General features: G+C 32.3%; 2 protein-coding genes across 2 annotated transcripts; one reads left to right on the top strand and one right to left on the bottom strand.

The window, feature by feature from the left end:
* The first annotated feature begins 516 nt into the window (after positions 1-516).
* Positions 517-2679, top strand: LOC135839333 (uncharacterized). The gene is made up of 4 exons (XM_065355324.1): positions 517-734; positions 963-1845; positions 1951-2148; positions 2243-2679. The coding sequence occupies exons 2-4, from the start codon at positions 1005-1007 to the stop codon at positions 2338-2340; spliced, it is 1137 nt and encodes a 378-aa protein (XP_065211396.1). The 5' UTR covers positions 517-734; positions 963-1004; the 3' UTR covers positions 2341-2679.
* Positions 2670-23608, bottom strand: nab (NGFI-A-binding protein homolog). Its single transcript, XM_065355323.1, has 14 exons — positions 23229-23608; positions 19715-19997; positions 6873-6974; positions 6635-6772; positions 6353-6510; positions 6031-6273; positions 5756-5875; positions 5173-5306; positions 4977-5106; positions 4630-4823; positions 4460-4550; positions 4236-4310; positions 3071-3232; positions 2670-2912 (listed from the first exon to the last, which is right to left on the bottom strand). Exons 2-14 carry the CDS (start codon positions 19917-19919, stop codon positions 2778-2780), a joined length of 1887 nt encoding a protein of 628 aa, XP_065211395.1. The 5' UTR covers positions 19920-19997; positions 23229-23608; the 3' UTR covers positions 2670-2777.
* Between the last annotated feature and the right edge of the window lie 616 nt (positions 23609-24224).

The following is a 24224-nucleotide window of genomic DNA, read 5'->3' as shown; positions in this document are numbered from 1 at the left end:
GTGTTGCGCGTGTATTTCTAACTTTTTATAGTAGTCAATCATTGATTATCTTATGTCTCCATGGTATCTCAAATTCTTCAGTTTTTTAATTTTGACGATTGGTTATCAAACAAATTTGCTATGATGACGATTCAGTGAGACAAAATACTAACGTAATGTAGAATTTTTTGACTTGAATATGGAAGTCTTTGGATGCGTTCTTGGTCCATTCCATATGATGACGAGAACAAGAACTTTTTTGCCACCAATAAAATTGTACTAATTATAGTAATACTCGAGTTGAATTCCATTACCCTGAGTAAAATGAAAATTTTATTTTTCGTACACCCCTCGATTGGCTCGATTTGACAAAAATAGTTCAAAACTGGAGGTTTCTTTTGTCTTTTTGAATTCGATTCGTGGGACAAACAGCAGACAGGTGAACTTGTTCACTCACATGTCCATGCTGATTGCTGATTGGTCGTGTTATCAATTTGATTATTCATGACATCATGAGTCATGTAACAACACTCATTGATGTGTTATGTCGTACCTAGTAGGTATCTTATCCTCTATGATAACCCTATTGTTGATTAATTGATATCAGATAGAAAAAAAGGTGCCATTTTTTTTATGTCATTACCTTTTCAACAGTTCATCTATCTACGTAGTTTGACTAATGTATATTCATAATCTGGTGTGGTTTGCAGGTATTTCCGAATTGATAACTTTATTCATCTTGTTGCAAATAAAAGGTAAGAATGTGAAATTTTTGATTGATGTAAGTAATGTAGCAATTAAACTTGCAATTTTTGAGTTACCTAACAATTTCCAGCAATTATCTCTTCTGTTTTAAATATTTTTCTGTTGATCAATTTATAAATAACTTCATAAGTAGGTGTAACGTGTAACTAAGGTTATGTAGGAATGATATTATGTAATATTTTAGCCTAGGTTAGTAAGTGTAAATGGTTTGCTTATAGGAACCTTTTCGCGATTCGGCAAGTTCCTCTCAAATTAAGAAAATGTTGAAAACTGTTAACAATCGGAATTTTCAAGAGAAGTCCAAGGAAGCCCGGTTCAAAAGCTATAAAAAGGGAACCCCCAAAAGAATCATTTTCAAAGAAGAAACTTCCGGAGAAAGTACTTCAGTAGCTGCTAAAGTATTAGAGACTGTTTCTGGTGGTAAAAGCCTACGTATAAAAAATACCATAAAACCCGCTGGTTTATTGAAGAAGAAATATTCACTCTTCAACAGCTCTGCTATAAAACTTGAGCGAACTTCGAGTAAATATGCTTCGTTTACTGATATCTCAAAAGTTAGTGAAATGTGCGAAACTTCGGAATCAGCGTATGCGTCATTTGAAAATTCCAAGAGTGATTTGATATCAAATAATAGCATGTCAAGAAATGATGATATCAAGATGTACGATCTTTCGGAAAATGATTACATTCCCGAAAGTTCACGGAAGTCTTCATTTCGTCTTAAAAGTCCGAAGTTATTCTCGAAACCTGAAATTTTGCATCAAGTTATTCAGCCGTCATTCGCAATAAATGACTTCAAAATTGGCAAGAGTAAACTTTCATCTAGTGACTTTTCATTTACAATTCCTGAAATTAAAGAAGAAAATGATCCAGCAATGAGTAAGACGGCGCCAAAAGTTCCTAACTCGCCGAAAAATGATTATCTTCCTTCATGCGACGATCAGATGTTTCACTTATCAGAAACTCGGCGAAACGAAATTTTTTCATGGGTACTGTCATGCAATCAGAGTAACAGCGATGATACCAGTACCATGAAATTTGATGATGATAGCGGAAGCTCAATTGATTTTTCTTCATTGAAGTACGAGGCGCCAACTGTAGGTAAGCAGTCATTGTATTATACATTAGAGTTACGTGCATATTTCTGTCATTTGGTGTATCAATTAGATAGGTAAGGTATTCAAATTCAATTTTATTTTTATTTAGCGGACATTCTTCTTGAGAATTACTGTGCCAGTGATGTTGAATTACAAACTGATAACTCTACGATGCCTACCCCCGAAGCAACGAAATCTCAGACGTTCATTGATAGTTCATTTGATTCAGTCAACAACCAACTTGATTTAGACCTTCTTGACGGGAATCGATGTTCACACGCGGAAAATGAAAGAAGTTTACCATATAGTGAGTATATTTTTGATTATGAATTGACGAAATGGTGCGTTAGGTGCGTTTTTATAAGTTCGATGTCGAATCTAGATATAAATGTCATTTTCAGGAAAACGACAAATTCAGTGGCACACCTGTCCTGATTCTTTAGAATCTGCTCTTACGACAGAAGCGGAAAAACTGAATGAAATAAAGAATTATTTATAAAATTATTTAGAAATACGCGATAAATCCTATTGGGGATACGTGTGTATTTTTTTTCATTTCGGATTTAGCCTAAACTCAAGTACCTACTTTTTTTCCAATAAAGATGGGAATGTACGATTTGCTTCCCTCTGTTTTGTTTATTTGCTTGTTTATTGATTTGTAAATAGTTTATGCACTTGTCATTCTTTGGTGAAGTATTTTCAAAGGTTTAAACCATTTTCTATTGTTCTTCTAAATTAAGCTTATTTATTTGAATGCGCAAATATTTTGAACTAATGGTTCAGAGTTACCTATTCCTTTTTGTTTCATTATAAAAAATCGAACCCATGTTTCGTATGAAAGTTTCATAATATTTATTTCATTTTTAAGTATTTATTTGTATGTACATGAATAACTTATACAAACAGAAATTTTTTAGAAATATACAGTTCGACTGTTCACAGTTTTTGTTCGAATTCGACCGGAGACGTTCTTTCTTGTTTCAACATGGCACTATCTATATCACTGGTCATACATAAACGTAGTGCTGGATTGGTAACGGCAATAATATTGTCTCCTTTGCAAGCCACGACCTATAAATTGAAAAATTTGAGAATAATTTTCGAAAGTTTCGAAGCTGTCGAACTTGAATATGACTATATGAAGCAATAATATCACCAATAAGAACTAGGCTAGAATAGGTAGATAGGTGAGTTGAATTTATGATTATGAAATCTGCTGCTTTACTAACCTGAAATTTTTCATCAGCAATCAATCGTTCTTTGTAATGTTTTTCTTCGTATCCATCTAGATCTTCTGTCCTGCGTACTTCGTTGCTGTTTTCTGCAATTCTGTCGTATTCTTCATGCATTGATTCTAGTTCTCCGTGTTCATCCTTTTCCGAACAAGCGTCCTAAAAAATCAAATAAGTTATGGGCGTTTATTAATGAGTGAATAATCGTTCCACAAGTAACCAAACACCTAAAAAATAAAATAATTACCTATTGTATGCATATTTAAATAGATAAATTAAATAAAAAGCCAAATAAAATAAACACAAATAACAAGCAATATTTTTGAAAATAAAAATTGAAAAAATACCATAGTAAAATAATGAGAAAGATACCTGTTTGTGAATGTTTACCCAGTGACGAGTCTATTGATTGGTCTATGGATTAAATTGTGAAAAACTGAAAATAAAGCTTACCTCTGATCGCTTTAAAAGCAGTACAAAGTGCAGTCATCTCATTGATTTTACATGACCAAAAATACTTACCAACACCGGTTTCCTACTCATACAGTACAGATATAGTTTCTTTATCTTAAAATCTAAAATAGCTCATTACTATGTAAAAGTACAGTTACTGTAGACGTGAAAAATAGATTACTTGGTACCTACTTAAAATAGATTCTCATAAATTCAAATTCAAGAGCACAAAAAATGCGAGACTGGGTTACCTACTTCGCAACACAATTTTCATTTTAACAAAACAACGTTAATTTGCCTGTTAAAATGAAGTAAGCAACCAATCATACAGTTCGAATGTTTGCCTAAATAAAACTTTTTGTTTTTTTTACCACCTTAGTTATCATCTTATAATGTTAATAGGTATAGGACATCTAAGTTAATAAATTGCTTACAAATACTAAAATGTAGTTAGGCAAGATACCTACATATTTTGTGAAAGAAGTGCCTTAATAAATTATTTGATCAAATGATTCCAACAGTAGACTAATACCATTAATGGGAATGGTCAAATTTAAAAAATCGGCTATTCTATTCTAATAAATAAAAAATAAAATTCAAAAATGGAGCTACTTTTAACAAACGGAGCAGCAAAGTAAAAAGAACAAGCCATTGAGATTTGCACCATGATTTACAGCGATGCACTCTAACCCATGGATTCTTTCTTTACCTGAATATATGTGATTTCGGAACTTTTTGTATCCTCGTCGTCATAATTTTGCGAATCATTTGAATTTTCGATCTCCTGTCGCAAATTATTACATTTAATATAGATTCAAATTCATTCCATATGCATAAGTATATATCAATGAAACAGTACCTAATTCTAAATTGTTAGATTATTTAATCGTTGGGTTTTTATTTTACACAATAACAAAGCAGAAAATAACTTACATCCCCATTAAAATCCGGCAAGCTATTGTCATCGTTGCTAGTTCTTTCATAATTAAATACCATGAAATGCTTAGATTTTCTGCCTCTTTTTCTAAAATAAAATTCAAAAAATAGGGTGATAGGTACAGGCATTTACATAATTTTTTCAAAAAAGATTTTGACGAACATACTTTGGAATATTGGTGTTCAGCAACATTCTGTACTCTTCTAATAATTGTAATTTTTGTCTATTGAATGCTTCCAATTGGTATTTCGAAGCAGAGAATTCGCACGCTTCTTCAGAAATGTTTTGTGTTTCATTGGTCAATTGCTCTATACGGTCAGTAACTTTCTGTATTTCTGTTCGTAATAAATTCAATTTTTCCTACCAAAAATAAATTAAAAAAATTATTAAAAATAATCTCCAAGTAAGTAATTCTAATTGTACTTTAATTTTTTATTTTTAACTAACACTGAGTAGATCATCACCCATCGGTAGGCATAAAAATGCACAAAGCAAATACGATCATTAACCTACCTCGTTTGCTATTAATCCTTCACCGGAAGTAATATTTTCCATGCTATTTTTCCTTTTATTAAAATTATCATGAAATCTAAAAGTATTCATTAAAGGTGCACTTTTGGTAAAATTATTGGCCGCAAAAGATCTGAAACATGATCGTCATGTTAAGTATTCATTTATGTGTAAAAACGTTAACTGTCTAATTGCCTACTTTGAATGGCCCTTTGAGTATTGATAGCCTGAATCTCGAACAACTCGACGGGCCAGTGGAAATAATTCGTCTCGTCTTGTTAATAAGGCAGGAATGTGTTTGCAAATTTGAGCTGCAGCCTCGTTAACAGAAACCTAAAAACAATTGAGGAGATGAATATTCGAATTACCAACAACATAGTTAACCTGATAGGTATCGAAAGTATGAGCTATAGAAATGCAGTAGTTCCCTTAAAAAATAAAACTGAACTCTCATGATCACATCGCAGCTTGATAATAATGTAATGATTAATTTTCCTATTTACAATATGCAAATTTTTTCAGAGAAAATTTTAAATTAATAATCTTTTATTCAAAGAATTTCCTTCTTTTTTTTTGCGAAAAAGAAATATACTTAACTGCCAATAAGGACCTCATATTTGTTTGAATTTTTATTAATGCTTGAAGTGAACTCGCTTCAGTGTGACAGAATATTATACCTACTTAACGTTTCTCCTGAAGACAGTTTCAGGACTAGATTTTTTTTTACCTGTAGAAAATTTCTTAAACATGTTAGATAGGTACCGATCCGAACACATATTTACCTCATGTAATGTGAGAGGTTTCTCTGGTTTTCTTTTACAGTCGAAACGACCGTATATTGCTGAAAATTTTCTGATATGTTGAATTCTGAGTGGATCATCGTCGGACATATTCAACACAGCCTACCAACCAAATAAAAATAAATAAAATCATTACAGAAAATTGAAGCGTAAGTTAGGAAAGTATGTAAGTAGGTTGATATCTACACGGCTACCCTATTTTTGCCTGTGAGTTTGCACTGAACTATACATAAAGATAGGTACATTGAATAAAATACCTGAAGCTCTTTTCCAATTTTTTTCTTCGTATTGGGATACTTCGGCTCTAATTCGGGTAAACTTTCCACCAGTCTAGTAGCAGCTTTTTCTAACTTTTTAATTTGTTGTTCATCTAAAATCGGTTGAGAATTCTGAGCGTGGACTGGTGAACTAGGACAAGGGCTTGAACTTAAACTAGAAATTGAACCATGTACAGGACTCGATGCGACAGCTGACGTACAAGAACTTATCTCGCCTAATTGCTGGAATAATATTCGATACGTTATATTTCGGTTCCTAAAGAATAGAATGAAAAATATTGGATGTTTGGTAGGTACGTACTTGTGATTGAGCATTATTATTCGGCGATGAAACTGGTGTTAAATTTGTTAACGAGGTTGAGCAACTCAAAGGACTAGAACTGACGTTATGAACTGAAAGTGGTCTTGGTAATATACGAGGCGAAGTTGATGCATTGGATAAAGGTATTTGAAACATCACTGTTGAAATAATTAGAAATTATAATTAAATGATATGATTCCAAAGCTTACATAAGGAGGTAGGTAGGTAAATTTAGGAACTCAATGATGAAGTTTTTTTCAGTTTATTAAGATTGACACTTACATGGATTGGTCAGCCATTCTTGCAAAGCCTTTTGAAATCTTCGAACGTGTAAGGGTTTCGAAGCCATGCCAACCAATGCCATAATTTCCAAAAATTCTTCTTCGCCTGCATCACATAATTGTTGAACGTCATCTCCGCCTATCGTCAAGGATGCAATAAAAGTTTCAGAATGAGAAATCTCGTAATTAGATATATGTGTTAATAAAAATCTCTAATTTTGATATTTAAAAAAAATTACCCATTTCTAAAAGCGTGTCATAATACGACAGTAAACTAGCTCTTTGCATAACTCTGTATAATTGAAGTTCTGCTTCGTTTTTTGGTCCGTTCGTAAATACCACTGAAATCAAAATTATCAATAGGTCTTCAATGTCATAAATTTAAAAAAAAAAACAACAAAAAATTCAAAATAAATAATAGCATTAAACTATACACTGTATTGGTAATTAAATATCTATCTAGGTACCTATCCTATATCAACAATAACACGATTTTTGAACCCAAAGGAGGAGAAGAGGAAGGCGCGCGCAAGTGTACTTAATGAAGATATTATTAAAATTAATTTTTTCAAGTACCTAACGAAAAAGAATTTCTGCGAGACATTTGGAGGCTCACAATAAGGGGTAAGCTCAAATAACTGGTTATTTTATACCTACCTGTAAATGAACATAGATTAGAAAAAAATAAGGGATACTTAAGTGAAAAAATTTTCAGCGAAGGATTTTTTGGGGGCCCAAATTTTTTGCAAAAATGTGTGTATGTACTTAAAATGCGGAATAGGCGATTAGACACGATACAGAACTCTGAAATTATTTTATTCTGGCCAATAAAAAATTTATAGAATTCTAGCTATATTTTCAAACTATTTTATTAATTTCGGACAATTTGTGCGAAGGTTTCTCAAAATTTAAACATAATGATTCCTCGATCAATTAAGATACTCGCACTCAATGTCGTATAATGACTTGCTTGCATAGTGCTTATAGACAGACTTTCATGTGCCTTGGATACCACAGTCTTGCCATAAGTTCTGACCCTACTTTAAACGCTTCTAATACAAAAACGAAATTTTAAAAACGTAAAAGTGATTATATATTCGGAAAGTAGATGAAAAAATCTTTAATTTGACTGTATTTAGCTGCAACATGCTGCTCAAGGCGCTTAACAAAACGGGAATGACAGATGAAACAACAGAAGCCCCACGTACGCAAAAAACCAAAAAAAAAATTGACCGAAAAATTTTTTTTTGAAATTTTTTTATGCGCATCAATTTTTTTTACTAAAATAGTAATTTGGTAATCCTGGAGCACAGAATTATTGTTTTAGTGAAAAAAATTTGATGCGCATAAAAAAATTTCAAAAAAAAATTTTTCGATCAATTTTTTTTTTGGTTTTTTGCGTACGTGGGGCTTCTGTCGTTTCATCTGTCATTCCCGTTTTGTTAAGCGCCTTGAGCAGCATGTTGCAGCTAAATACAGTCAAATTAAAGATTTTTTCATCTACTTTCCGAATATATAATCACTTTTACGTTTTTAAAATTTCGTTTTTGTATTGGAAGCGTTTAAAGTAGGGTCAGAACTTATGGCTAGACTGTGTAGCTTTGAGATAAGCTGTTAAATTATGGTTCTATTGCTTTGTATGTACAATATCTGATAGTAATAAGGTAAATGCAAAACGAGTTCAAACAACTGGTCAAACCTTTGTTTTTTTTAACACTCGCGGTGTTAGCCAGTTGGTCGATAACGGTTCAACTAGTTTGTCCGCAGTAAGTAAAGGGTTGTTCCGGTCATCGTAATTATTAAGCATATTTAAAATTCGAAACATATTGATGATTACCACAACGATAATGAAAAGTAATATAAATTGAAATAAAAAAAATAAAAGAAGATAATAAGTAGGTATTATAATCAATAATTGAAACAACCAAGATGAAATATCGTTGACCATCTGCTTTCAGGTAAACCAAATTCAGTGAAGGGAAGGAAAGAGGTAATTAGGATAATTCTTGACTTGAATTCAAAACGAACGGATACAGCAGGTAACATTATACGTAGGTCTAGGTACTCGTATACGTGAGCACGGAATACTTATACCCTTTCCTTGAAATTACTTTTGAAACATTTTACATTTCATCTGATCGGTATTTTTTCAAGACAAATAAAATGAATAAACTGTCGATTTTCAGTCACTACCTATTGATTTTTGCTCAAATAATTGAAATCTCCAACGACGACGTACGAAAGATAATATTGAAAACATTAATTTTGGATACCTATATGTACCTACTTGTTTGGCCATCACCATGTTGACAGAATTTGATAAATGAAAGCTCCCAAGTGATAATTTTTATCGCATAACCCTCTTGAAAAATTTTCAATCGGTACTCAGCTCCTTCTTTTTCATAAAATTGACATTCGATTTTTCAAAAACTTCAATAACACACTGGAATTCTTGTTTTTTATTTTTCAATCACGATCATAGGTATAATTTTATTAGCAAAAGAATGGAAAAACGTGAAAAAAAATCGATGTCGAATAAATATCAACATGGATTATCCTATAACAAACTACTTCTGCGTGAAGCGTGAAAGAAAATTAATGCATAATGACGCTGTTGTCCAGCTGCCCTAATTCATGAAACGGCCAGAGCCTCAACGGTCTGACGAATTATTCTCATTCTCGCAATACATCTTTTTTTCACCCTTTACTTTTTTTTTCAGTTTCTTCGAGTCGTTATCATTCAACCAAGTATCACCTCCTAAAATAAATTTTCATTACTCTTTCATCGGTAAATATAAAGAAAAAAAGATAGATAACATTTAGCATTCTAGACATTCATAAGTTTAAACACCATTCACATCGGTAGCCCTACAAACGGTAAACATAAAGACAAAATCCTACCCAAGCCAAACACATTCTCTTGAAGAAAAAAAAACTAGCCGCGAGAATTTCTTTGACCAGCTGGAAGTCCGATATTGAATATGCAAAACTAGTTCTTACAATGAGAACTGCGTAAGGAGCAAGATAAAGATGAAAAAAAAAGGATAAATAGTAAAGCGAACAAATAAAAACGTAGGTAGGTATTCGTTCATCAACATCCATTTACGAAACGAATGAAAAAGTACCTATCCGCGATTATGAGACGCGATTATGCGTGAGTATACACAGGCTTTTATTTTTCTTTTCATTTATCCTTCGCTTTTTTTCTTAATTTTTTTTCTTTATGTACTTACCGAGGTAATTCGTTTTTTATGTCTTGAAAAAAAAAAAGATATTTCGAGCTGGCCAAGTGAGTATACCATCTACAGAGGGTTTAATACGGTACTAAAGCGGTGGAGTGCGTATTAAAAAGGGTTATGTTTTAATGACTAAGTCGCATCAGAACGAAAATAATCTTTGAATAGTGACAGTGGCTTTTTTGTTTCAATGAAAAAAAAAACCTTTAGTCATTTGTTTCTCAGGGGTAAGAAAAGGGTATGGGAAGAAGAAATATAGGGCGAGAGGAATTAAAACAAAGGCTATTTTTTTTAAAAGTGTATGTATCTAATGTAGTTTGATATTTTGCTTATTTGAATGGATTTAGTAGCAGTTCGAAGTCGAATAAGTATCTTTAAATAAATAGATGCTAAATGATAAAGTCAGAAATTTTTATGTTCCTGCAGTTCAATGTTCTATATACCAATACCTATGACTAGGGCAGAAGAATATATGCTCTAAAAAACCCAAAATATGCGCATATTTTATGCGCTCATTTTGATGAAAATATGCAAAAAAAATTCCTAAAAAGTTGAAATATGCCAAAATATTCCCACCATTTCCTACACAATATGGGTATCATTTTACAGGGAAAAACAAAGTGAATTCAATGGTAACCTTGATAGTTTGTTAAAGTGAAAATTCCAGGAGGTATTTGCAAGGAAAGGATATAGAATTCAAAGTTTTATGAGAAAAAAATAAAAATTTGTGTTCAAAAAATTTCGTTTTCAAAAAATTTTGTTTTCAAAAAATTACAAAAAAAGCAAATTTTGAAGATTTTAAAAAATATTCGCTAAAAATAGGGAAAAACTGTGAAAATTGACTAAATATGCTGAAATATGCGCTAAAACAGGTGAAAATATGCTAAAACGGGCATTTTTAGTCAAAATATGCTAAAATATGCAAAATAACATTGGCTCAGTCGACTTGAATTCTCTTGATTCGCAAAGATGTGTTTGATATTCCCTGCCTAATAACACAGAAAGAAATATGCTAAAGAATATGTTCTTCTGCCCTACCTATGACTTACAATATTTTAAAATTGGAAAATGTGTTGTTACCAGAAGCATTTAAGATTATCACGGATACACATAAATTTTTTAAACATCTATGTAGTTATATAGACCTTTCAAATACTAATTTTTTTAATCTAAAAGATTAGTAATCGAATAAGTAATCCAAAATTTCACCATAAATAGGTACCTATCTGAAAAGAACCGAACTTGAACAGTTTTACTTACACATTTAGAATAAGACGAAATTTTTAAAAAGTTATCACTTTGATTTTATTCAATCAGCTAACCTTTGCTGAATTGTTTTGAGTTGAAATTTATGGATTAAGTAAAAGTACCTACCTAGATTAGGTAATTCAATTTTCTTAAATAGGTACCTAAGTATATATTCGGCGAATAGCTAGGCATAACTTTCTCTTTCGCCCCTCTCTCATTCGATATTTTTTTATGTAATAATTTAACATAAATTGAAAATGATGATGATTATATCAACTCAACACAATGGTGAAAAAATAACATGAAAAGTCTACAGGAGCGAAGACCTAGGTTTGAGTATAGCAAATAGGTACCTACCTATTTTCATAATAAAACAGTGAAAAGTTTGAAATTACTTAAAAAAGTCTTGAAATAAAATTTTCTCAAGAAAATGGGCGATCACTGTCTTAAAATTAATTATCCGAATTTGGATATGAACAGATGGGAGCAAGAAAAACCACGAATTTTTCGATGGTAGGTCTGTATAGGTAGGTATAGGTACATTGTCTGTACAAGGGTATCTATACTTTACTTACCTATATAGGAGGATGGAGGAGAAGGGATCATTTTAAAAAACGTGCACTTCACTTCAACCAAAATTTATCAAAAAAAAAAAAAAATACACAATCTAAATCAAAAGTGCATGCAAAAACACACCATCAGCCAAAGTTTCAGGCTAGAACTTTCAGCTTTTCAGGCACTGTGCATTTTTCGACTTTTGGTGAATTTTTGGAAATTCTTGGTCCAAAAACGTAAAAAATCATAATTTTAGAAGATGGACCTGGAAAGCCAAAATCTTGTAAATGGGTAATTCTCAAAAAAAAAGATAAAATTCGTGTACATGGCAAATTTCTCAGAGGTTTTAGCATGAACTTTTTTTTTTTAGTCCATGGAAGGATCACCCCCCCCCCCCACACACATTTCACATTTGGTATTCATTGGTGTACACTGTACATTCGATTTTATATCCTAAATTGTCACGTACGCCATGTTTTTGAAAATAAATGTTAAGAAGTATCATGAACTTCATTTTCTGGGGAAAAATTGACACATTCTCATTATCATAGAACACAAAGGTATATTATTGTGCAAATTGCAATTGCAATAAGTCTATAGGAAGCTCACGTTTCACATTTGAAAACTGTCACACACTTTTTGCGCCAATTTTGGAGCAATTTTTAATTATTTTTGCTAGCTCCAATCCAACATTTTTTTCTGGTGAGTGGCTGTACTGGTCGACTGTTCTCATAGAAATGTTACGCCGCACCGTTTTTTAAAAAAACTACATTAGAGCTCGTTCTGATCGTACTTTTCTGTGAAGTTTTGATATTTAGAAAAATCTGTGTCCTTCGGCTTGCGTTTTTATTTACCCTAATGAACCCGCCAAAAACGATAATTGAGAAAGGGAAGTTATTCTACATGATAAGTACACATTTATTACGTGTTAAAAATCGAATAATGTCCAGTAGGTAAGGCTAGAAACGAAAAAACGTTGAGATTGTCCTTCGGCTAGTGCAGCGCTCATTTGTCCTTCAACTTGGCCAAATTTCAGACAGCTGTACTTCTATCGCGCTAGTCGATATACTATTACACAATAATATAAGCAAAATTTGACATTTTCCCCCTCCCCACGTCTCACCTCCACCCCTATCAAAAAAATAAGTCCAGATTCGAACTCTGCGGCCTCGAAAACATATATTGACGTATTAACTTACACGATAATACATATAAGCAAAATTTGACATTTCCCCCCTCCCCATGCCCACCAACCACCTCTACAAAAAAAATAACTCCAGATTCTAATTCTACGACCTCGAAAACATATTAATCGACATAATTATACACATCGATGAGGGTCGAATCCTAATTATCGCCGTTTTTAGGGGGTCAGGGCCCACAGTGGGGAGATTGAATCGAAGCCAACACTAGAAAAGGGATGTGGGACACCTATAAAAATGATTCTCACTTGAAATTTTCCAAAAAAATGATTTTTGTTTTTCAAAATTATGCACATCAAAATTGACCTTTTTTTTGAAAATTACCCAAATATCTTATTTTTAGCCCAACGAAACGATTAGAAAGGGTTGTTCAGAGCAGTTCTGAACGAGGCTCCCCAGCAGATTTTTGAGAGTGGAAATTTCCTCAAAATGTTACCCAATGAAATTAGAATTATAAAATTTACTTTATGCCCTAATCTCAGCACGCTGAGTAGCAACTTTTTGAAAGTACCAGTTTTCGAAAAAAACGTCTTGAAACCGGATGGTCGGTGCTTGTTAGTGGCCCGTTTGATCGATTACCCATCATTTCTCCAAAATAGGTTTCTGTCGGTTCGTCGTCGTATACTTCTCCAGCACCAGCGATTTCATTTGGGTAAAACTTTGGGTACATTCCACTTTCAAAAATCTACTGGAGGATTCGAAATCGTTTCCAATCGATTCAGAGTGTCGAAAGAGGGGTGAGTATGCCTAAAATTTCAGTTTTCCAAGTCAATTTTAGAATTCACCAAAACCCGAAAAATGTACTTCAGCACCTGAAATTTTGGACAGTTATGAATTTTTTTCAAGCTGTATGGATCTTACTCTGTCCGGTTTAAAAAATTCTCTGTCAGTTCCCATAACCCCCGCCCCCCAAAAATCTTGATTCTAAAAAATAAAAATAAAATAAAAAAGCTTGTTGTACCTAGGTGTTGAAGTTAAATTTTTAATTTTTAATGGATTTTTTAAAAATTGAAAAAAAATGTTCAGGTACATAGGTATCTATATGTAATTATAACGATTAACGACTGGATCTGGAGCCTCTAGCGAGTTTTCAAATTTTTCCAAAAATATTTCTACATAAAATTGATTTGAAAAGCTTAAAAATGTTCTTTGGAATCTACTAGTAATTTCGGCTTGATACACATTGAAGACACTCTTGACGGTTTTAAGCAGTCAGAATTTTTGACTGACGATTCAACTCTAAGGAAAACATCAAAAATTGAATTTTTTTTAAACAACACACCGCCGAACACAGCTTATTTTTTTACACATTTGTCTGTTAATCCGATCAACATTAGCACTTGAAACATTTTAAAATTAGTCTGACTTGAAACCGATCTATGGAGTCATTCGGTTGAAGGTGAATTTCACTCAAGTATTTAGATATACCTATACCTATACCTACATATCTATTACCTGCCTACATTTCAAGGCTGAATTTCCAGCTGCCAAAGTTGATCACAGTGATTTTTGAAAATATTTTCATTCAGATGGAGAAAAACAAACTTTTATTGTAGGCTCCAAATCGATTCAATTTTCAATATCAATTTTGTTTCTGCTCCAAACAGATACAGTAAGTACTACTAACAGATGTAACTATATCCCTATATCTTGGTTATAAAATTCGTTAAAATTTTACCCTCCAACAAAGTTAAATATCCTATGAAAAAACTCATTTGTATCACACAGGCGTAAGAAATAAAATGAGTAACTTTTTATAAATCAAAAAAGTAGGTGAAAAAAAAAACATATTCTTATTCCCATACCCAGTATAAACATTTTATAGGTTAAAGGGGTAAAATAAAAGACCTTAATCACTATTACTTTCTCAGAGTCCACGTCCAGATACGATATATGCATATTAAACGAAGAAAAAAAAAATAAACAAATACGAGCCAAAAAAAAAAAACGAAGACCAAGTTGACATCGTGCGAACTTATTAGCAGCTGTATTCATTTGTTTTTTCTTCGAGATACCCATAGATAGATTCTCTTTTCGTCAACTACATAGGTACTGCGAAGCACCTATAATCTCTCAAGTAGTATTCACGATCACGAATATCCACTCACACGGTAACGGATATAAAACAAAAACACTCGTGGGAATACCTTTAATACTTTTATATCATCCTCACCCATGTAAAATTAACGAAAGAAAAAAACGTAAAATAAAAAAAAATCAACCCCATTACAACTGAATTTTTAATTACCGCGGTGCTTACACTTGAAAGGAATTTTTTCAACACGCGAAAACAGGTGAAAAGATTAACGAGCAGAAGGTAAGTAAATGATAACCATGTTATAAAACCTAATGTACGAGTGCATATACGCAAATGTACAAACCGGTCAAGATATTTTTTGTCGAGCTTCATCCCTTTTTGTTTTTTTGATTTTGTTTTACTTACACGGCGCGAGATGAAGAATATTAATTAGGCAAACAAAAAGCATACACATGCGGCAGCGGAATTCAGTACGTGGGTAACAAGAAGAAGCGACGGTGTAGAAAAAAGCGTCGAAAAAAAAAATGAAAAAACAAAAAAAACTTTTTTATATGCAATACAATTCCAGAGTGCACAGGTAGATTACATACGGAAAGGTATTTAGAAAAAAAAAGCTAGCCATTTTTTGCATTCATCAACGTAGGTACCTACAGGCATATTTTTCTGCTTGGTCGAAGGACAATACCTACCCCTTTTTTTTTCTACGACTCTACCACGGTTAGTACGCGAGACGCGAGGGTAGCTCTCATCGACGATGAAGCGGTTACCCTCGAGTCGGTCGTAATTAAACTCCTTCCCTTTCCCTTTCGTATCGTCCTGCCGTCTTTTTCATTTCGCGATTTAGAAAAAAAAATATACGTATGTATAGATATAGTAAGTAAGCGAGTACGAATAAGCATATACCCTAAATCGAAGGGTAGCGACCCTCTCTTTCTTTTGGTATTATTTATAATTTAAATTCGCCATTGGGGGATTCATTAAAAAGAATGCTGTACTGAAAAATATATCCGTTACCCTCGGTTTTCATTTTCGAATCCCCGCCCTTTCGAAATGTAATCGACGAATCCGCTTTTTTCACTTTAAAAACAGCCTTATATAAATATGACGTTATTATATGGCGGCTGATAAACTTAATATAATATGGCTCGAAACAATTTTCCGATCTGATCACCTGAATAAATACTCGCTCGAATAAAATATTGCATATACATGTAAAAAAAAGTAGCATGTCGGTACGAAGAAAAATTGCAGCTTCAGTTGTGATTCAACATGGAACGCTGTGAAGAGATTACTGCGTCGAATTAGAAATGGCGAACTGTATACCTATTGCTATTCGGTAATTGCAAGCTTATGAGAAACGTAAAAGTAGGTACCTACTAACAGAACATATTTTAGTGATATTTCATAATCAGAAACCTTACGCGAAGTGATGAACTGAACTCACGAATCGCGATCATAGATGAATAAGAAAAGAGGCGATGAAAATTAAAAATGAAAAACTTCAAAAGAAATTGTTTGCGATTTTCAGATTTTTCAAACCTGTCGAAAAATGGCAATGCAAAATTTATTATTTTTTGAAGAATAAAGGCAAGGGGAACGGTGTTACTCATCAAAAATTCTCCAAATACAAAACGTAGAAAAACTTAGTGCGAAAAATATAATGTTCTCCTTCACTTACTCTCACCCCCCTCCCAATCTATAAACCCAACGTAAAATTCATATAGATCATTATTAGATACCTATAAGTAAGTGATTTAGGTACCTTACGAGTACAACCTATTGCGAGAATTTTCTGAATTGCCTTTTCCACGGCGAATTTAACAGAATCGAAAAGATTAGGTGAGTTGGAGGAGGGGGGGGGGGTGAAATCAAACTTTAAAATTGCTGAAGGTTATTTTGAAAATGTAAAAGAGAAAATATCATGAAATAATGATATTACCAATGAGGATCTGCTTTAGCTAGGTACCTGAGTTTTATCCTTGAAAACAGAGATTAGGTAAAAAGCATAATATTGGGCGATTTCCCTTATTTTTTCGCCATCTTTGATTTCAAGAGGAAAACGCGCAATAAAAACACGCACGAAAAAAAAATTTGTTTGAAAATCAGTTTCCGATTTTTTCAAAGAACCAAAAAAAATTTCAATTTGAAAATTAGAATAATAAGGCATATCGCGTGTTCGGTGCTGGCACATTATTTGAACAAAAATAATGTCACATACAGACCTATCTAAAATTATTATAAAAGTTGTAGAAGTGGATGATGATAAACAGAGATGAGATTTTTACGGATTTGCATACCTATCACTTTTTTTTCTTCTTTATGAACCGAAAGATCCTAACAAGGGAACCTCTTGAGGTGTCACACTCCGATTTGAACGGAACCGCGATTTTTGGAAAGGGCATAGTCTAAGACCCCCAAAACCAAATTTTCAGCTGCTCAAGTTCATTTTTCGATTTTGGGCGAATTTTTGAAAATTCAAAATCGATTGTTTTTGGCGATTTATGCTTTTTTCCGAAAATACGTACTTGATTAGTAAAAATTGTCAAAATAAGTCCCATAACTAATATTAATTACCCAAATCCAAATTTTACCATTTCCAGTCATTCTTGAGCCTCCAGCGCGATTTTTTAATTTCTGCAGAATTTTGAATTTGCTCCAGAATGGCTGGAAATGGTAAAATTTAGATTTGGATAATTAATATTAGTTATGGAACTTATTTTGACCATTTTTACTGATCAAGTACGTATTTTTGAAAAAAAGCATAAATCGCCAAAAACAGTCAATTTTGAATTTTCAAAAATTCGCCAAAAATTGAAAAATGAACTTGGGCAGCTGAAAATTTGGTTTTGGGGGTTTTAGACTATGCTCTTTCCAAAAATCGCGGTCCCGTTCTAATCGGAGTGTGACACCTCAAGAGGTTCCCTTGTAAGTAAAATTACGTAAACTGATTCTTGTAGGTATATTTTGCGTACCTACCTATTTTAGTTTTAAATAAATGCATAATAATTTCGCATACCTAAAAGTGCATTTTCACGATATTCATAGTTTTAAATAGTTATGTTAAATTTTACAAATAACTCGAAAATTTTCATTATTTTATTGCTCGTATTTTCAATATTTCAAGAAATCAAAAGAATCGATTTTTTTTTTTCATTCAGACATTTTTATTGTTTCTTCCAAAAGTTTCAGTTCATTGTTTGGAAATATTGAAGGATTCTGAAATGTTTTCTATTCATTATTCGAATTTGAATATTAAGCTCATCTACTTGATGCAAATGGTTTCATTTTGTACTATTTATTGCTCTGGATTTAATGCCCTTTAATATGATACCCACGCTAGTAACTTTTTGAAATTAATATTTTTCCTATTTTCAAGGGTTTGTGGGTTTGTGCATATATTTTCAAAGGTAAAAATTAAAAAATACCCCTGATGGAGAAACAAAACTGAAAAATCGGCCTCCAAGCACAATGAGAATATTTAATTCATTAAAATGTATCAATTTATCGAATTTTTTCAATTCCAAAGTTTGTATACCTTTACCTACCTACTGCAGAGAAACGGTATGATTTCTCATTTCTGATTTTTATTTCTTTTTTTAAAATTCGAATGTGTCATTTTCATTTTAAATGACTCATTTTACTCTTATGAATTGCTTCTAAACATGCTGACGGTATTTAACCTGCCATAAGGACACACGTAAGTATTTTTGAATGAAATAAATGTATAGGTATATTCATCGCCAACCCCCATCCTCAGAGCGAAAAAATTCAAAATGATATTAACAAACCTGCAAACAGTGTAGATACTCAATAAGTTGTTGTTGTGAAATTTGAAGAGTGCGAGATGCGACCAAAAAGGAACCCATAATATTTTACGTAGCATACTGTTATAAATTATTTTCCATCGCATCATAAAAAACTAAAAGAACATTAAACATCATGCTGGAATAGAACCATTTTCAATTTGTTTTGAAATTTGAAGAGCCTAACAAAAAATTGTTGTGAAGTGACTTTTGAAAGACGTGATAAAAAAATCTGAAACTTTTTGATCAGCATACTGCGACACGTGTTATGCTGGCGAACAGATATTTTTCTTTCTTGTAAGTATATTGTAGGTACTGGTACATACAAAGGAAAACTTTTTCACGCGTGGAAAAATTTTCTACAAATTTGAATGCGTCAAAAAACATGAAAGAAAAAAAGATTTGACTCGAAATTCGCTGAGATAGGTACCTAGTGTACTGAATTTTTTTTTCATGAAAAATTGGTATCATGATCGTAAAGAGAGGGCCCAAATAAAGAATAATTCGCCCCGGGCTTCGATTTCCTGGAAGGAATACGAAATGGGTACCCTATGTAAAAATCCCGAGACAAATCACATTAAATTTACTTATGAGATAGGTAAAGGATGAACCAAAACTAAGGAGTCCAATAATTGGGAGAGAGTTTTTCTTTTCCAATTTCTTATGAGATTTATTTCAAAATTCATTGAAACATTTTTTCTTTTCACATAAACAATCAATTTGAAAAAAGTAGTTTTCAAGCTCAATTTCATAAGTATAATAATGTCGATAATTCTTTAATTTCTTATGGAAAGAGCCAATGTGTGATTTTACATTGTGCTTATTTGGCTCTTGATGGCCCTAAAAACTTACCTTATCTAGGAATCAAAAAAAAAAAAAAAATATCCGAAATTTTTTTGACCCTTTATGTTTTTTTGCAATGTCTCACGCAACTCTTCCTTTCAATATGGTTATACTTTATACTAACACAATTTGTAGATATAAACAATTTTTGCGAACCTGTGCCATTGTAGTTGTGTCCCAGTACTTTGTTCGACGAAGAAGCAGAAGTGGTCAACTCTTGGAAATCTGGGGATGTGAAAACAGAATGCGGCGAACCGATAGCACTGGATGAAGATCGTACATTTTCTTCATCTTTCGAAGCCGAGGTATCTTCTCGATCATCAAAATCGTCATTGCTGTTATACGCATTGTCGCATTCCATGAAGCGTGCGCGATGCGAAATTCATTAACGCAGCGAGCATTTAAAATAAATCACAGCTCGAATAAATCCGTTTCGCAACTGAAAGAAAACATCGATGGAAATCAAACAATGAATCGATCTATACCTACACCTAGCACTTAGCAGTGTCGTTTTTTGGCGACTAACGTATTCAAAAGGGACAAGTTATGGGTTCAACCCCCCCCCCGATTCCCCTTCTCTCCGTACCTTTACCTACTTTAAAATAAATTAAAACATAAAATTCGTTGAAAAAATTAAACTTGAGTTATTCAAAATTGATTGAATTTCATCCATAATGCTTAGTATAATTAAAGCGAATCATTTTTTGTTTTTTTATTATGGAAATACAAATACAGACTCGAACAGATAGGCATGGACATATTTCAACTCGTAAGATCAAAAGTTTTTAAATTCAGAAAAAAAGCAAATGGAAAAATTGATCATAATAAATTAATAATCTATTCGTTGTTAATATGATTATTTTCACTAAAAAAGAACTGACGCTCAAGATAAACTTTCATCTTCGGCTATTTTTTTTTTTTTTTTAGAGACAAGATAAAAACAATTCTACCTGACAAAGGAACTTCTCAGTCACTCAGACTCTGATTTTGCTCATTTTTTAGAACCACAATGCGGGTCCTTGCAGCTGCCTGAACAATAAATTGGAGGAACTAACGTGGTCTTCAATTTTCCGAAGTACCTACCAACTTGGTTTCAAAAAATCGCACAGACTGGTGGAAAAATCGCATGGTCAGTTATTATCCAGGAAAACCTCCTTTCTAATCGAATTTCAATCACAGCCACCTTTAAATAAAATTTAGAGATCCAAGTTTGATACGAATGGAAAAATTCTATTTTTTAGGAGTTCAAATTTTTCAAAAAAACGTGATCAAAAATATCTAAGTGTAGAATTTTTCTCACTTGTGTCTTTCAAAACACGATCATTGTGAGAATGTTGCTAAGATGGATAATTCTCAGAGTTTTAGCTTCCCAATCGCACGTTTCAAAATTTCATGTAGGTAAGTAAGATAATTTTTTGGAAAAATTTGGTTCTGAGAACACACCTTTTCTCACTCATATCGAAAATAGGTTCTGAAAACACGCTCGTAGTTTGAAATATGGCTTTAAAATATCATTCTCAAAGTTGTACGTGCACAATCGTACATTTAAAAATTTTTGAAATTAAAAAAAATTGCATCCACAATCTTTACAACACCGACCAAAACAGGCCCCATCAATATGAGAAGCGCCTAAGCTTACCAAGTTTTCTCGTTAAAATATCATTTTTCGTACTCTTGCTTGTCTCATGAAAAAATATCGATGCGTGAAAAAATCAATCTTTGTCAATTTCTAAAATAGGTAGCCGATAGCCTCCATTGATTTTAATCTCTTCATAAAAATTCTTCAAACTCAAAACATCTAAATGAAGGTAATTTTATTAAAATAGAAATAGGTACTTTTTTCACCAAGAATTTCGTAATTTTTTTTTGCAAATTGAATTGAATTTTGAACAAATTAATATTTAGAATCTTACATTACATTTGAAAACCTGCTCAAAAAACGTAGTACGAGTAAATAAATAAATAGATTTGGCAGTTGCTGTAAGAAAATTAAGAGAAACAAAATTGCGAAACGTAAAATTTCCAATTAGCGAAGTTCAATTTTCATTTTTTTCCGGAGATGGGTTTCGTTCATTCAGAGGTACATATTTTGAGTTGAAATTACAAAGTAAAACTTGAATCGATTGTTTGAGATAAAAGATAAAATTAAAAAAGGAAGTGAAAAGTCGTGGATAGGTCAATTAAACATTTTTCACCACCAGTTTTTTTGCTGAGAAACGTTGTTTTTGAGACGTTTTCACCAAAAATTGAAACGCTCAATAGAAAATGGATCCTATTAGATGAATTATCACGAGCAATAACTTTTTTCCGAGCTAAAAGATATTCATGCTTAGTACATAGCTTTTTTTTAAAAAAAATTATTTTTGATTCAAAAAATTTTTTTTAATTCCAATTTTAAGCTGAAAAATTATAGAAATGAATTAGTATTCATTAAAGTGATTTAAAATCGTCAGTATTCTCACTCATCTAAATTATTATTGTTGTTTTTTTTTTAGCTTATCTTCGGTTTAGAAATAATTTAGAGGTATTCAATTCATGAACTGAATTCACGAAAAAAAGTATCGTAAGGAGAATATCGAAAAGACTAAGTAATCGAAAGCAAAATACACATAAAGTACCCACGGAAAAAATAACATTTTAACTCCATTTTTTGAAACAGTTTTCTAGTTAGCAATTTGATTTAAAAATTCTGTAGAATAATAGAAGATGAAATTCAAAAAAAAAAAAAAGAATCTCCTATGCTTTAATAATTTACTGCAGTCCGCATGTAGTGTTTTCAAACCTTGTATGTTCCATAATGTCGATTGAAAAATTGAAAATAAACCCAATCTTATGATAGGTATCTATGTAGGTACTCCATATAAATTTTTAAAACTTTCAATAATAATTTTAAAACAAAACAAAGCAATTAAAACAAGAATCTATTGAAATTTGTTGAAAATTGTTATTCTTTTGTTGTGTAAAAACACTTTAAAATTTGTTATTTCTCTTCGTTTATTAACTTCGTGAATAAAAAAGAAGCCTAAATCATATTTCGATAAAATCCATCGATAATGAATTAAACATGATTGTCTGTAATTATCTTCTTAATTCATTGCATTAGACATTCTCATTTGTCTCAAGCATATGTGTTTGAATAATCTTCAAATTTCAGTAGGTACTTTAAGAATCGCATACCTATTACCTATACTACATCTGTATTTGCACAATTTGAGAGTACCAACTTTCATTTAAAAGTGCGGAATACCATGCCGATAAATTTGAATACATTTTATTTTAGATAATTTTATATTCCCATTTTAATTATTTGATTTATAAAGATCAATGCCAGGTTTACTCAAACGACTATATTTTATGGCTATTTTATAATGCAATTGGTACAGAATAAAGGCACCTAACTCGAATTCAAACAATAAGAATTATCAAATTTGTCAATTTATCTGAGAAATTACATCAGTTACATACTTTTATTTTCACTTTCACTTCAAACCTATCAGAATTAATTTTCCGCGAACTTCACTCATATCAAGTAGATAACTGAAGTAGGTAAATGCACATAAATATTGATAAGAAGGACCCTGTCAAGAAGGGACGCGATAAACGATTCATACGTACGAACGTAAATAAACACGAAAATGAAAGCTGAAAAATTACAACTTCGAATACTTACGATATTCACGTGCTTTGAGTCGAATAACTTTGGCACATACGGAAAAATTTATCAAAAAATCAATATTATTGAGAAAAATATATAAAAATACAAGAAACTAAACCAAGACGAAATAAAGGAACCCTTTTCTCACATCAATCGCCATACAATTATCGCGAAACGTGAAAAGTTGATGAAAATTTCTCGAGCAAGAAAATCAAAATTATCGCTCGGTTTATAAAAATATAAGTAATGTCTATTTTTTGCAATTATATCGATTTAAATTTGAAAAAAATAGTCGCATTATTTGAAACGAAAACTCGAAAATGAAAATACTCGGCACATAGATGGTACACAGAATGTGTGTATGCGGTACTCTCTTCGTCTTTTTCTGGGACGTTTTTCCAGAGTACGGCCCCCTCTGGTCCTATATAACCCTTCACTCCGCTTTACCCTTTCCAACTGATAAAAACTACTCGTGTAGACGACCCAGCATCGTCCATTACAGCGTAGCCCGTAGCGTTATTACCCTTACCCTCTATTCTTCTTCTTCCCCCTATTCGCTCTACTTCTCTCTTTATCGGCCTTTCTTCCTTACCTCACTAACCTCTCTCGAAAACAGTAAGGAAAGAAAGAAAGAAAAAAGCTACCAAGGGATGAAAGGGAGTAGAGTGGATATGAGAAAAAAAAACGCAACCGCGTATAAATACATGTTCGTTTTCACTGACTCGTGCTTCAATTCCGCCCTGTAATAAGGACAACGGTTTTATCTTAAGAAAAAAAAATTCACTTTTGTATTTTCCGTTATAAAAAATTTATTGTTTGTTCCCAACGTTTCGAATTTTTTCATCTTTACCTTTACCGTTGTGAACTTCACGCTGTCGTAGATTTTGAAACGAAAATACAACGGTTTTCTTAGGCAGGTACTTGGGATCTTACTTCATTTAGAGGTTACCTATACCTTCTAAAAATTGATTAGTAACCTGGTTATGAAAGTTTTCATAGCGAAATTTCTGC

This window comes from Planococcus citri, chromosome 3 (genome assembly GCF_950023065.1).
Source record: "Planococcus citri chromosome 3, ihPlaCitr1.1, whole genome shotgun sequence".
Classification (NCBI taxonomy): Eukaryota; Metazoa; Arthropoda; class Insecta; order Hemiptera; family Pseudococcidae; genus Planococcus; species Planococcus citri.
The sequence above is the reverse complement of the archived record's forward strand: the minus strand, read 5'-3'. Positions and strand labels throughout refer to the sequence as shown.